The 16407-nt window shown below is 37.1% G+C and overlaps 1 protein-coding gene across 1 annotated transcript in view; it reads right to left on the bottom strand.

The window, feature by feature from the left end:
• Positions 1-528: 528 nt before the first annotated feature.
• Positions 529-16407, bottom strand: part of LOC149007007 (uncharacterized) — a 29123-nt gene continuing 13244 nt past the window's right edge. Inside the window, exons 8-14 of the mRNA XM_089164905.1 lie at positions 15910-16040; positions 6204-6245; positions 4792-4868; positions 4607-4697; positions 4118-4199; positions 3591-3663; positions 529-1905 (exon numbers count right to left, since the gene is read on the bottom strand). Coding sequence (XP_089021031.1) covers positions 1737-1905; positions 3591-3663; positions 4118-4199; positions 4607-4697; positions 4792-4868; positions 6204-6245; positions 15910-16040 — 665 coding nt within the window. The 3' untranslated portion in view covers positions 529-1736. The remainder of the gene's footprint in view (positions 1906-3590; positions 3664-4117; positions 4200-4606; positions 4698-4791; positions 4869-6203; positions 6246-15909; positions 16041-16407) is intronic.

The following is a 16407-nucleotide window of genomic DNA, read 5'->3' as shown; positions in this document are numbered from 1 at the left end:
CCAGACGACTCCAGCACAACCGGCCAACTTCTCATTCTTCAATTCCTGGATCTAAAATGCATTCCCATTGCTATACAATCAAAAATATACCACCAGATTCATGAATATTAGTCAGACATTCGGAACAAAATTGAAGAAAACAAATGGAAGAATTGAATTATATTAAAAGGGAATAAAATCAAGCATGCAACGCATATGAGACTTCCTAAAAATCTTACGTCTAAATTATTTTATCAATACTTAGATATGGTAAAGAAACGTCTAGAGATCTGGTAAAGAAACATCTAGAGAGATCTGTAAATTATTTTATCAATACTTAGGTATGGTAAAGAAACGTCTAGAGATCTGTATGTGCTTCCCTAACGAGGAGGTGATCCAAACTCTAATCACCCTAGTTATACCTAGAAATTGATATTGGATTCAGTCTAGGTAAATAACCGATCTGAATTATGGTTTGAATGGACCAAAACATTAATCCAATGCCTACACGCAAAAAGCTGAAAACCTAAAACCATTGTTGATATTATGCACCAATCGCGTAGGCATCTATCATACTCTCCAAAATATACAAACCATGAGTCTGTAGAACAGAAACATTTCAATCTACGTAGTTGGGTGTTCAACACATGTCCAATATAAAAACAAAATCTTCCTTCTTAAGAAATTTTTGAAACTAGACTCCCAATTAGGAACAGGGTTCATAGTTAATACATGCACAACAGAATCTACTAGAAGTCTAGAAACCTTGCACCATTATTTCGAGAATCGGTCAGTTCATGCCAAGAAAGACCAGCATCAGTGACTTCCCAGTTTTAGGGTACTGGAACTAATTCTGCAAAATTTCGATCCAATCTGGCAGCTGTTTCCTAGTTTTAAAGCCTTGTTCCTCATTCATTTCAATCCAACTCGCCATGGTTTCATAGCTGAATCGTACCTTAACATGACCCCATGAGCCAAGAAAATGCAAACCAATTGTTTGCACTTATAAGTTATAACTGCTTCTGGTAACCAGACATAACATTCAGTATCATGCAAGATAAAATAGGGAAGATGGAGCCACCTGGTGCAAAGAGAGAAGATGGCAACCACCCGGTGGTTGTGAATAGCTTCTCTAGTGAGGCCAAAGAGAAGAATTGTGATTTTGTGCATAATGACAAGTGCACAAATAGCATGCATAGAATACAATCATGAGTGAATGTCAGGGTTACATTCAAGAACTGTGTAATACAAACTTGGGGAGGATATATCAATCTTGACAAGCTTGTGAGGGCAACAGACGACCCACCAAAACATGTAGAAGACATAACATGGGCTGATTCTTACAACAGCCAAACAAATTTATTAGTGTCCAGTGACAAAATAAATACTTCTAGGTCATTGCTTATATCATTCCCGTTTAACCCCCCCAACCCACAAAAAAGAGAGCTTATGTATGACACAAATTCATCATCAGATTATTCCAATCTCCCAGTTACTGAATTATAGATGAAGGCTCCAACACTAAAAACTCAGAATGGTCCACAATTCACCAGTAAATGTTTCACAGGAGACCTGTAGCCGGCTTTGGAGAAACTGAAAAGATTATATAAGTTTATAAAATTCTTCTCGGGGGTCTCAGTTCTCTAGGTAAGTCATCAAAATTCAGTGTAATCTGCTTGTAGCATTTGCGTCTTCTCCATTTTCCAGATAATACCTTGTGCCAACCAGCTTGGGAAAATTTAGAAGAAAATAGACATTCATAAAATTCTTCCAAGGGGTCTCAGTTCCCTTGGTAAATTGTCAAAATTCCCAGAGTTTACATCTGCTTGTAGCATTGGCCTTTTCCCCATTTTCCAGACAATACCTTGTGCCAAGTGCTCCTTGTTTGGTGTCAACATTACATAATTTGGATCAGCTCTCTCATAACTACATTGAAGAATATAAATTGTCTGTCAGTAGGCTCTACTATGACTGAGCTAAAAATGTTGAAATGCAGTAAATATTCCTCAGCATACACAACTTGAACTGCCAACAACAGCTAACCAAAAAAAAAAAAAAAAACTGTCAACTAATTCAATCTGTCATTACAGTGAGAAAATGTGGAACAGAACACACAGAGAAACACTGACATGTCAAGAAAGTTGCCAAAATATGACAAGAAAATCTATATCATACTACCATGATAAAAGCTGAACTCAAGAGAAATGGCAACAGTTCTATTTATTTAAAGTTCTTAATCATTCAATTTGCATACAATAATAAATAATACCCAAAACCGTAATTTTGCTTCATAGTATAATAATCCATATTAATTGCAACTCCATTTTCAATAATACATAATTACTTGATAGCCACTTTCTTTCTTCTATATCAGTTAATTTTTATAACCCCTAAAAATGCTTTTTAATATGTTTTTTTTTCCATTTATTGTTATTATGTTTAACTTAACTAATTAGTTATTCTCTCCCTCCTCAATTATAGGAGATATGATAACTTACTTGCACATTACAATGGAAAAGAAAAAAAAATAATACCTGATTTCAACCAAAATTAGAAATATTCGCAAACACAACCAAACTGTCTAAATTTATTAGAATCCTTTTATCAAATTAACCTAATACCACAATAATGACAATACAAATTTAATCCACAACAATTGCAAAATTATAACTTTAATTTACTTCCAAATTGTAATTCATAATAAATAAAAAAATGTCAAAAGCCATATATATACAAAAAATTGTAATTGAAGGATTTGGATAATCATTAACTGACAAAAAGTAAATAGTCTAATTTAGTTCATATTGTTATGAAATTAGAAAACAACTTATACCTGAATTTTTCTTTTTATATTAGTAGTATTCCAATTGCCTCAAGTATCTCAAATTTATTCTTTAAAAAAAATATAATAATTAAAGAAAAAACCAGAGAAACATAATTAGAGAAAATGACAATAGCCAAAACAATTCCCAAGTATCCATGCGGATTTTGTATGATTATTTATTGTCATCAATCATATGATTATTTATTGTTATCAATCATGCATAATGTGCGAATAAACAAAGTAGTTCTAATTCATCAAGGAGAGAAAATGAAATGAAACTCTCATAAAGCATCTCACATGATTAGCAATTTTAAACATCACAATTAAGACATTTCTTTGTGTTAACTTTTTTTCACTTTTATTCACTACTTCACATCATAGCTCGAAATATTATTTGCTTTATGATATATGCAACAACAACTAATGGTTATTTACAAGTATGACTTGGGATGGGTTTATCTGGTTGAGAGCTGGCTCAACCTAATTTTGACAAGTTTTACCAAACGTTCGAACTCTCTTGAATTATAGACAAAGTATTATGAAATCTATTAGTAATTTTGTACAGAAATCTGAAAACGAATTAATTACCAAGTTATATATATGAGATATTTCTCACCTCCTCTATCTGATATTTTCTTTGAACCCACATATATGGCTACACGTACATATGCATGTGGAAGTTTACTAGTGTGTGTGTGTATACATATATATTCTCTTTCTTTAGTTCTTTTTCTTTTTCTTTTCTTTTTTTCCGAGTTTTTTGTCTAGGAGAAGGATTGAATTGAACCTGGCTTCTCGAAGATCCTCAATACGCAGTCCAATTCCAAATGCAGTCTTCGCTAACCTACGATCTCTAACAGCTGCAGAAATGCAATATCTGTGGTTAGTACATTTCAAATCTTTAAAGTGCAGTTCAGTTTGCAAGTTGCAAGTGTCTACTGCAAGCTAAGCTTTTCCATTAAAATGTCAACCCAATTCTGGCAACTTTCTGGAGAGCAATGGAGATCTTAATCATAAATCAGATGCATCACTGAGAAATTAATGCTAAAGTGTCCATCTAGTATGCTAGAAAAATCAAAATGTATCACTAATTCCAAATTTTGTTTAAACACACATGATGAAGAGAAGCTAGCAGACTTGCACCAACAGTATAACCAAGAAATCAAAAACCATCTTAAACCGGGTGGAAACAATAAGACAATACCACTCTTTCTCATTGTTTAAAGGTAAGAATGAGGTAACAGTACCAAAATTAATATACCAAATATTAAAAAGCACCATTCAATGAGCCATTAGAAAAACAATTAAATGTACCCGAAATGCTGACTGTGAAGGAAGGCTTCCACCATGACTTGAATGCCAAACCGATTGATGAGCTAATGGGACCCAACTTTCCCTGCAGATATGAAACAATGTCAGTGTTAATCCACACCAGAGTCAAGATTAGCAGGCATTATGTTCGGCAACAACATCATAGCCTTTTCCCAACTTAATGGGGTCAGTTACATGGATCCCAGACAGAGAAAAGAGGTACTCAAGCAGAGGGCGTGGGGCACGCAACCTCAACAGAACATAACAACTCAAAATCTAGGGTATCCACTATAACTGTAGACCACTTCTAAACCACCGTAACAATAAGCTCTGGCTAGCTAAAGTGGGTGGCAAAAACAATGAAACTAAGTCGTGTGATCAACAATCAATTTACTCTTGGCTAGAAATATTTTGTAACTACTCATGATCTTAGCGATGCTTTAACCAAAAGATTGATCAATCACTCAAAATCAGAAGGAAGAAAAAAGTTACCTTCACCAGTAAGTTCTTATTTGCTTGCCAAGATGCAGCTATCTGAAAGGTGGCATTTTGTGCACTATTTGATGACTCAGCTCCACCAATGCTTCAGAATATGATCAAGCAGAACTCAGGAATCATGATTAAATACAATGGTTTTAAATTAGCAATTCATTTCACCACTTAGTGTGTCCATTTACCTTGACTCCAACTCAAACCCGAAATCAATATAGTTTGTGATTCCAACTATTTCATCTTCTTCAAATGGATTCTTCACCTGATAGGTAGGACCAATCCACCAGATTGTCAGGTATGTTCAACCACATGGGTGCAAAAGAAGAATCAGAAAAGCAAGCTGGATTCGCCACCAGCAGAAATTCAACCTCGGGGAGACAGTAGAAACAAAAGAATTGGAAGTGTATTCTTCCAAAAGAAAAAAAGAATTGGACTTACAAAAGTAGCTTAATTTAAGGGTAACAAGATGTCAAAATAAGTTTAGGGCCTTTGAAGCTCAGCTACATGAATCCAGGCGTAAATCATTTAAAACAGAAAGACAACACACCCTTCAAGGACCCATGGCAAACATCAAAGAAGCTAAAGAAGCTCCACTGTCCAAAAACAATGACCAAGTGTTACCTTACCATAAAGACCCTCTGATAAAAACACTGTCTGGCTTAGGACCTCAGACAATCTGTTATATGAATATGGACACAGGCATCAGAATAAAAAAAGAAGCAACATTTGAACCAGCAAGGCACTAAAAACCCAATTTAGAGACTCGGGAAAATGGGCAAATTCCTTCGTGCAATGGCGGGTGTACACAGTTGTAGCCTAAGGCCAAGGCATTGAAACAGACTCTCAGCAAAAATTGCTGTGGTAAGGCTGCTTAGGGAGATGCACCCCTCCCCCCACCCCCAACCAAAAGAGAGAGAGAAGGGGAAAAAAAAAACTAAACTCAGCTTGAGCAGAAGCCTTCAGCACCAGGTTTGCCTTTTTCTTTTTTAATCATTTCTTATCATATGGATTGGAAGGATCAAACTATTAACATATATATGTTCTTGACTAATTTTATATCTTATTTTACATACAGTCTTAGTGAAAGAAATCAAATAGCAACTATGTATACAGAAGATGGTAGTTATTTCATGTACATTATGAGTCGTAGTCAGGGTAGGCTATTGATGGGGATTAAATCCACCTGACACCAGGTTTCAGAAAAACAACTGCAGTCAAGAATTCCAGACCAAAGAAATAAACCAAATTTCAGAGGAATGAACTATCAATGTATCAGTAACCCATAACAATGCTCAATCAAAAGCAAGGTCTCAAATCAAATTCAATCTCAGTTATTTCAATTGATGTCAAAACATCTCACATCTATATATTTTCATTATTTTATTTTCTGAGAAGAAGGAAATAACAGGGATTACATGCTCCTTAAGTGTTCAAACCAGCAATGATAATGACTACATGGCTCTGGAAAATGTTTTCAAAGAGCAAACTGGTTAACCCTAACAAAGTTGAAGATGCTAAAATACACACATAGGGATTGGACAAATTGGAAGAGAAGTCTACTTGGTATATGTATTATAGAGAAGGCAGAAAAGTGTACCCGTCTTTGAACCACAAAATGTTGATAGAATGAAGCAATCATCTGCGATTATACAACAAAAAACATTATATTAGTGCTTAAAAATGCATAAATTCACCACCATCTTGTATCTCAAAGCTAGCATGAGAATTATCTATCAGCGCAAATGCCTAAGAATAATGCTCATTCAAAGTTGCAAAAGCATTCTGGACACATTATTAAGTCTAGAGAGAATTCTTTCATCAACATTCCCTAAGTACAAACAGCACATCACTAGAGATGACTTGATGTGGAAACCAGACATGCCACACTGCATAGGGATACAACTTGGGTCCTAATGCCAAGTAGTGTCTGACTGTCTGACTTGCTCCTCAAATCATAATACTGTCTTAGTAGAATAGTAGGTACCATAGCATAGGGATACAACTTGGGTCCTAATGGCAAGCACCATAACCTTGTGGAATGGGAGATCCCTGTTGGCAACATCCAGTAAGCTTGTTAATTTGTTTTACTACAAGAAGAAAAAGTTTTCTGATCTCACACATCGACTGACCCATGGAAATTTACCCAAAATAGAGGTTGCTAACTGGGAAAAGAATTCAAAATTTCAGGACTAAGGAACAGACAAACATGGGATGATGGCAAAGTAAATAAATTGAGGCTGAAATCTAACATGTGATGAACCAGACCATTTCCTAACTATCCTAGAGTCAGAATATCACATAATCCTGCACATGGCACAATATGCATATGGATGGTGCAGACTACACAACTTTACACTAAAAAATAGATTAGTTCACTTAGAGACTTAGAGTTATGTATTGGAGGTGCCTTTTTCTGTTTTTTTTCGAAACAAAAATTTGATCAAAACCCTCGAAATTTTGCATTTCTGGGAAGTCGAAACAAAACCATGAGGGAACTCGAAACTGCAAAAATTCCCCAACCAGGTCGAAATATGTTCGAACCGGCTGGACCAGCTGGTTCATTTCTTTAAATTCCTTTTATTCACATGCTTGCAGAGTTTCAAGCGCGATACAGAGGCGGAAGTCGAGTTCCCCCCCCCCCCATTTTCCCCTAAGTTTCAACCATTTTTGCATTCTTTTGAATCATTTCAAACACTTTTAAGGACTCCTTTGTTGATTTCGGCCCTTCTTGATGGATTATTTCAAGGGTTTTCAAGCTTTGTTGCAAGGTAACCTAAGGTTTCCTCCATATTTTTTTACTTTTGCCTTTCTTTCATGGTCAAATGGTATTGGATTGTTTTGAAATTTTTTTCCATGGTCTCTAGTAGGTAAATTACATATGTATGTTGTTGGATTTGATCTTTGACATGTTCTACTATTTTTTTATTTTTTTTATTTTAAAAAAATACATAAAAATTTTCATTTTTTTTGTTTGTTTCATGCTCAAATGATGTTGAACTGATTTGAAATTATTATATGTTGTCTCTAGTAGGTAGATTTACAAATGTAATTGATTGAATATGATTTTTCAAGTGTTCTACTATGTTTTCTGATTTTTCATGTATTTAATAATTATTATAAATAATATTTTAATTATAAAAAAAATTTTAATTAGGAAATAAATTCCCAATGTTTGTGAATACCTTAGTTTATAAGTAATGTGTGTTTAGGGTCTTAAGGCTAAAATTAGAGTGGTGGGTTTGTGTTTTAACGATGATTATTATGCATGTTGTATTAGGCACTCACTTTTGAGTTAGAAACTATTATGTCAAACATAGTTTGGCAGCATGGTAGGCCTCTAATGGATGACAAGAAGAAGTCAGAGTGTAAATATTGTTTGAAAAAGATTGGATCAAGTGAAGCTACTCAACTGACGGTCCATCTAATGGGAGGGGACCGCAATGTGCTTGGATGTCGCAATGTCCCTTATGAAGTTAAAGTGACAATGGCAAAATATGTGAGATGAGGGCAAGAGAAGAGGGCAAAGAGGGATGAGTTGCAGCATGCTCAGATGAGGAGCTAGGAGAGCAAGACATGGTCCAAATGAGCCAAACCTTGATGCATCATCTCCAAAGTCAGAGATGAACAGAGTATTGAGGATGAATAAAAAGTCTCATAGACTCGATGAGAACAAGAGGACACAAGCCACAGTATCAGAAAGTCAACTCCCCTCCCATGGGCCCCGCAGCCCTGACCTAGCGCTAAATTGTTGCACCTAGACCCAGTGCCACAAATTCGGATGTCCAGAGACTATGCACTGATCCTGACTTGTTTAAGAGGCCACGAACAAAATAGAAGAAATTGCAACATTTGTGGGGTGATATGAAGAAGAAGGTGGGGATGGCCTTCTCTAAGTGGGCATTGTGTCATAGTGTTCCTGTGCACGCTGCACAGGGGCCTTATTATAAGACAATGGTGGATGAGATCAGTGGTGTTGGACATGGGGTGGTTGGGCCAACCCCATATGAGATATATAATGTATATCTTCCACGGCATAAAGAAGACTTCAAGACCTATATTGATGGTCTTAAGCCGATGTGGAGGCACTATGGGGTGACAGTGATGTGTGATGGTTGGAGTGGTCCAACTAGACAGTCTATCAACAATTTTATGTTGAATTGTGATGGGAGGACGGTGTTCCTCAAGTTTGTTGAAGCATCCAGTCACAAGAAGGATGTGAAATACATATATAGGTTGTTGAAGAGTGTGGCGAAAGAGGTTGGAGTTGAGCACATGGTGCAGATTGTGAGAGATAATGGTTCCAACTTCAAGAAGGTTGGGATGAAGTTGATAGAGAATCCCAGTTATATTTGGACTCCTTCTGCGGCACACTGTATTGATTTGATGCTGAAGGACATTGGAGCAAATTAAAATTGTGAAGAAGGTTGTTTAGCGGGCTTGACATGTGACCACATTCTTATATAACCATGGATATGCATTGGATATGTTGATGAGGATATGTGGTGGTGACTTGGCTTGCCTGGGGTCACCAAATTTGCTACAAATTGGATTGCCTTGAAGTGTTTTTAGAAGAAAAAAAACCAATTACATGCGATGTTTGCATCAAAAAGTGGTTCGATTGGCCCCAATCAGATTCACCGGCAGGGAGAGCTGCACTAGCCACCATATCTAATGATCACTTCTGGGAAAATCTGAAAGTGTGTGTGAAGCTTCTAGACCCTTAGTTTCAATCTTGAAGTTGGTAGATCAACAAAGAAAACCAATTTTATCACATATATGGGCTGCAGTGGAGATGATGAAGGAGATGGTTGGGAAGGTATATCCTAAGGGCAATCAAAAATTCCTTGATATCATCCAAGAGAGATGGGACAGGCAGTTGCAACATTCATTGCAGTGGGTTGGTGAGTTGATAAGTTGAATTAAATTTTCCAAGTGATTACTTAATACTTATTATGTTGTTGTGTAGTTTCTTACCATCTCATTTGTAAGGTCTTTAAGAGGAAGACCGAAAAGAAGAGCTAAGACCCCAGGAGACAACACTGAGTTGTTCCTTGAGGTATCCAACAACAGGGGGATGGGGAGTAGCTAACAGTCTAGAAGATACATCAAAATAGATAGCATTCCAAATCATGTTTGTAGAGCGGGGTTTGGAAGTCCATCTCCGAAGATTTCACTCCCACCAAAGATAATGAATAGAGGCATAGTAAACTAGCTTACCAATCCAATCGCAAATGGAAGAGCCTGAAAAGTTTCTCATTTGTTGGTTTGTTTGATAGCCTATTATTTGAATCCCATATAACACTACTATAAAGAACTTGGGATGAGGACAAACTTGATCCAGGCAATCCATCAAGTAGTGGAAAGGTTGGAACTGGATTGACGAAACAAGCATTAATTAATAACAAGGTAAGATTGTGACTTGTCAGATGACTAGTACTTAAAATAATTACTTATTTTTTATACTAACATTGTAATAATTTATCGTAGTTTAAGGCTTTTAGAGATGCCATTGGTAGCTTCAATAGCTTGATGGCTATTTAGGCTCGAGAGACCAACCACTCCTAGTTAGTCACTTAGTCCAAGTCTTATATACTCAATTTTAGTTTTTCATACAATTAATTTTTAGTCTTCTTAATTAGGTTGGGTATGTTTCTTGCAGCTGAGTGGTGGCTACAATACAGGTTAGACTTAGAGTGCTTGATTCATCTTGTAGTTAAACGTGCTCTCTTATACATCTTTTGCCACCGGGTGTAGGCGTAACTGAAGCACATTCAACTTGATACATTTTAAGAGTAGAATTGATTGGGGGTGAAGTGGCTAGAAGATCTTGTATATGTGCACTATAATATAAGGTTAAGAGAGGAGCACATTGAGAAAGGTCAAGATGGAGGTAATGGGGACAAGATTGAGTTGGTTGAGATCAAAGCCATTGATGATGATGATGAAGGAGAACCCTCTATTCAAGAGGTCAACCCGGCTATCATGTTGCATGAGAGATGGTAGATAATGTGGACGAGTTCTTGGCGACAAATGGGAGAGTTTACATTGAGTCTACCCGTCCCTTTGTACCACACCCAGGTGCATCCAGTGTCAATGAGGATAATATTGTGTCGTCAGATGGTGATGATGATGTTACTCAGCCACTCACTACTCAGGCACAGAATAATGACAATGATGATGACAATGATGTTGGACCTAGTAGTGGGGATGACAGTGAGAGTGATAATGATGATGGACCTAATGACCATGATTCGACTGATCGATGCGAGACCACCAACACCACCAGAGCCAGAGCCAGAAACAACCTCAGTTGAGAGTCAAGGACAAGGAGGGCCACTGAGGTTCACGGGGGAGAAGTCACTTCAGCCACGCTACCAAGGATGCCGATCATGGTGAAGCAGCATCTTGAGGTTATACTTCCACCTACAGCCGGAAGGGGAAAGGGAAGCAGCATAGACATGGATATGAGGATGATACCTCATCGTACAGGTCTTACCATCCCATGGATGTGGGTAGCTTGGCAAGCACCATGGGATCTATGAGTCTAGATGAGTCGAGAGGCTCCACAGCCAAATAATGAATACCAGCAACAACAAATCCCCACTCATACGAGAGTGGTATGAAGAGTGTTGCTTCTTCTTCTTGGGCTTATGGTCATACACCTTATGGTCATGGGTTTCCTCAGAATTATAAGGGACATACACTAGAGAGACAGACTAGGATGTATTATCCAGTGCCTGACAGGAAGACAATATGTGCACAGGGGTGCAACTTATGTGGATACTAACTATGGGGTACAGACATTCGTGGAGCAAATCTTCAAAGTGGAACCACCACTAATACCCCCTCCATCAAGACTTTCCTATCTGAACTGCGTATTCTCTCAAACTAGATATCTTATGTATGTTGATGACCACACCTATAGAGCTACAGTTGTCGATTACCTCAACAACCATAGGCATAACATGTCAAGGGATGTCTATGTCCGTTGGTCAAAGGAGAGGTTGTTATAGGCACAATACTACTTGAGTCACAGGATGGATCCACCAAAGCACTCCTCTTGGCACTGAGTTAGTGAGTTGCACTTCCCTTTCATTTTCATTGTTAGTTACATTGTTTTTGAAGTTTTGAACTTAGAAGTTATATATTAAATGTATGTACTTAAGTAGTTAACTTTATAGTAATCTTCTCGGACAACTCTACATTGATGTTATGTACTTTGAATTACATATCTATATTGACTTTTTTAGCAAAATGCATGTGCTAATGTGTTCTTTATACTCTAATTAACTTAAACGCAAAGTCTCACCCCAAAATACTTCCTAAAACCTATTAAAACTTGCAGGAAAAATTTCTAAGTTTCCACGAAATTTCCCAGCTTTCCACCTAAGTTTCCCATTTTCACATGGTCGAAATTTGAGTTTCCCTCAAATTTTTTTCCATGCTAGGAACTTGTATGTAATTACTAATTACATGTATTATGTTAGTGAAGCAAAACAAGCATGAAGGAAAACAATCTACAATGCACAACATTCTACCACAGTTTTTTCCATTTTCCTTCGCTTCCCTTTCTTCAACCTTCTAACCATACCTTTCACTTCCTCTCTTGTTCTCTTGCAATCTCTAGATTCCAACTAGTTGAATATTTAACTTAGGCATGACGAGCTTTATATGCAATGGAATTGTTTTTCCTTGGTACTAAACATTTAATGAAATTAAATAAACTCTCGATACAAAATAAATAAAACATACATTCAGAGATTTCATTGTTTTGGATATACAATCTAGGGGTAACGAACAATAGCAAGGGGAATAATAACGTTGGGGCAATTCATTAGCTTGAGATATCTTTTTCGTTTCAACTTTTCTCTTGGAATGAGATTTCCATATTGGCATCATCCCTGAACAATGACAAGATTTTGGAAACTTTCCAAGTCTGTATATATTCGACTTCGATCAATGAAACAAATCACCACCATAACAGCATCTTCAAAATTATGCCAAGAGCATACTTTGGTTCACCATATCACCATTAGAAGAAAAGAGATGGCATGCGAGTTGAGGGATCTCCAATGATATTGTTCTCCATCGAACTGGACCATATTTTAATGCAGTTTCAGCCATTTCAGTTTTAATTAGGACAGAAATCTCAAACTTTTTCATAATAAACAAAAAAATGTATGAATACAACATGATTATTGAAAGCACAAATGTCCCTTTGTATGCTAAAAACTGAACTCAGGTAAGTACACCAATTATGTGTAGGCAAACTGTGCAACACAATTATTGGAAGCATATGTATATTCTTTTGCCACCTAATGTCATTCATGTAACAGCACCATAATGGAGAATAAACAGAGTGAACATAAAAATAGCTTCTTCTAAGCTTACAGATCTAGTGGGTCATAGCCCAAAAACATAGTGTCCAGAATTTAAAATCGACTGACGAATAATGCACAATCTAAAACTAATGGGATCATTTCACAATCAAAAGCTTAAAATAGAAATATCAGCTGAAGTTTTGATGGTGAACATAATGGTCAAGGTTTGATGCATTTGTGTTGCTCAAATTTTTGTCTCAGTACCTAGGATTGCCTATATATCACGATAACTATGATGGTTGCTTTTAACATTCTACATGTTATTTTACTTCCTCAAATAATATTAATAAGAGTTTTTTACATGTTACCCACTATAGGGGGGGGGCACCCCCCGCCCCCCTCCCTGGGGGCCTTAACTCCCCCCCCCCCCCCCTCCACAACTACCCTCCCCCACTGTTTGTTTTTCACCCCCGTTTCGTTTGGTGTGGACCCCCCCCTACTGCCCTTGGGCAATAAAATGACATAATTACTGATAAGTTGATTTCATACATATTATTTTATATGATTAATTTATTATATTTCCATGTATTTACAATTGTTTTATATCAATTTACCCTAATATAATATGAAAATGAATATGTTGCACCCTTTCCTTTAATTTCTATAATTTTGGTGATTTTATATATTTCCTAACAAATTCTAATCAGATTTATTACTTTACATGTAGGAATTATCAATCAATCCGTATTATTGCAAGAGTCCTACATCAAGTCAAAAACATATGTCCTTGCTGCTTTCGTTTTATTTCCTATTTAGGATTTGATCAAAGAAGGGAAAAGAGGAAGAAAATCCAATTCAAATAAGAAGGATATAAGTATCCCCATTTTGAGTGTCTCTGCCCAGTTTTGATCAAGATCTTCATCGGATGTCATATGGTGTCCGATCAAGCTGATTTTTGGAGGAGAGCTTCACGACCTCTTGGCTTCAAATCCAACGGTGGGATTATCCATTGGAGATCTCTAAGTTAGTCCGATTCATACGTCAAAACACTCCTTGGTTAAGTCGATAAGAACTCGGTTTGATTCAAACTCGAGTTTAATTAATCTAAGGGATAACTGGAGGGGGGGCGTTTGGGCTTTGGGGGGGGGTGGCGTGGTTGGTTTGGGTCTGATCTTGGGATAGTTTTTCTTGATCTTCTTTCAATGTTCTTGAACTCCTCGTAATGTTTTTAGTTTCTAGTTGAACTAATTTAGTTTTTCTAGGGATCAGATGTAGCCTATCTTTGAATTCCCACTCTTGACTTCATCAATATAATTTTGATATTGTTTCCCTTGATTGAGTTTTTACTTCTATTCTTCATGCTTTTGATTAATTGGCCACTAATCAACTGTTTGTTAATCATAATGCTGGAGGGGTTTTGTGTTTAGTTCATTGGGTGCCATGTTACATGTGGATGGATATCTTACATGGTTTGTGTAGTTGTTCTGGATCCCGATTTTGATTTCTCGGTTGTTGTAACCCACTGATATAGTGGGTTGCTTGGGTTTCTATTAGTACTCGGGAGACTAATAGATAGGAAAGGAATCTCGACTATCAATCAGAAAATATTTCTCAAATTATAAAGAGGGAGAAAAGGGTGGGAATGCTTAGTTATGGTGAAATCTGACCCCTAGGTCTTTAGTAATTAATAATCTCAATTTAACTTTCAATTTGCAATATAGTCTAGAATAATTATCTTCCTTATTATTTGTTCAAATAAAATTGGTATAATTAATTTGGTACTTAATCTATAGTCTTGAGGGATGATCTTTTATCATTATATTACTTGTTACGACATATATACACTTGCGTTGTACTTTTCCCCCCCCCCCCCCCCCCCCCCCCCCCCCCCCCCCCCCCCCCCCCCTTTTTTTTTTTTTTTTCTCCTTTTTTTTTTAATTTTGGGAAGCTGAGATAACCCTACTAATATCTTAGAAAATCAATACTAAAATGCAAGAAATTAACAAAATAAACTCTGGTTTTAATGGTGCCAGTTACCCCCACACCTAAAGGTGTCCCTCAGCCTACGGGCTACGGCTGCCCAAGAACTCTCATAAAACATTCTATACCCTCTCCACTCACTTGTCCCTCTATTTATAGACCCTCAACTAACCCTAATTCTCTCTCTCTCTCCTCCACATGGCCTCATCCTAGGGTCCTAACAGAAGCTTGCGAGTTTTTCCAATGGAAACTAAAGCTTTGGCTAGGTCAAAGAGAGCTCACTCTCAAAATCACAGTAAAACTAAAAGACTTTATCCGAATCAAGCATCGAGAGCCGCTTCGATCATTGACCCATGCTTCAGCAGTGAACGAGAAAAAGCCGTCTGGCAAGCAAACCAAGGAGAAAACTCCCCACTTTCATGGTTCTTCTTCTTCTTCACTGCCCTTGAACTGGGATCACTATGAAGAAGAGATCGATTCAGGGCCAAAAGATCTGTCACAGATTATGAACCTTCTTGTTGTAGATGTTGAATACAACATTCAAAGCGAGGTCACCGGCAGAGGAGGGGGGAAGGTGGGACGGTGGTCACTAGCATGGGAGGGGGTGTGGTGGTTGCCAAAGGTGGCGGGTGGTTTTCAACGAGGGGTAGGAAAAAGATGGGTCACCCACCTAAGGTTGGGTATAGAAAGGTATTAAATGGGGGTAATTACGTTATTTTACTGCCCAAGGGCATTATGTTCATCTCTCAAGTCACTTAACAAAATCTTGGTTCAAAACCTAACTGTGGGTAACTAGTAATTTAGCAAGTGGGTGACATGTAATTTAAGCCACTATAATGGGGAACCTAGAGTTTCACCCCCATTATAGTGGGTGACATATAAAAAACTCTATTAATAATTACTATACTTCAATAGCCTTCAATCTAATGAGTACATAGCCAAAGCTCAAATGGGTTAAGTATAAGGAATGAAAAATGGGAAAGCAAATACTAAAGCATGTACCTGAGAACTTCTAGCATATTCAAGGGCAAAATTGAATGATGGGCTCAATGGACTAGTTGACCCTAAACCATAGCCAATCGCACAGCTCCAATTCTTTAAGTCACTAAAGCTTGTACCACCTTCGTTGACCACTAAAAGAAATCATCAAAAAGGACATTAGCACGAAATTTGTTTGGTCATCTTCCAAAGTTTCACTGACAATGCTATACAGAACTAAATCAATAAGCGATATAGAGCTAAAAGAAGGATCAACATATTGAAATCAAATGCCATTTCTGTGTGGAAGCATGGTTCAAGAACTCAATTTCGAACCCAAATTGGCGAGGCAAAAAACTAAGTTGGACCAAGATCTCCAAAAGTTGGTACACTTTCTTTTGGTTGAATCAAATCCAAGTTTTAGTAAAATCCATGATCTTACCAAGATATCGAGAAATATCCAAAATATTAACTTGTATTTCATCTCATCTTGGGAGCCCAAAAAATGAGCCTAATGTTACC

This window comes from Hakea prostrata, chromosome 8 (assembly GCF_041222555.1).
Source record: "Hakea prostrata isolate BN-2017 chromosome 8, UWA_Hpros_2, whole genome shotgun sequence".
Lineage (NCBI taxonomy): Eukaryota > Viridiplantae > Streptophyta > Magnoliopsida > Proteales > Proteaceae > Hakea > Hakea prostrata.
This window is presented reverse-complemented; position numbering and strand designations above follow the sequence as displayed.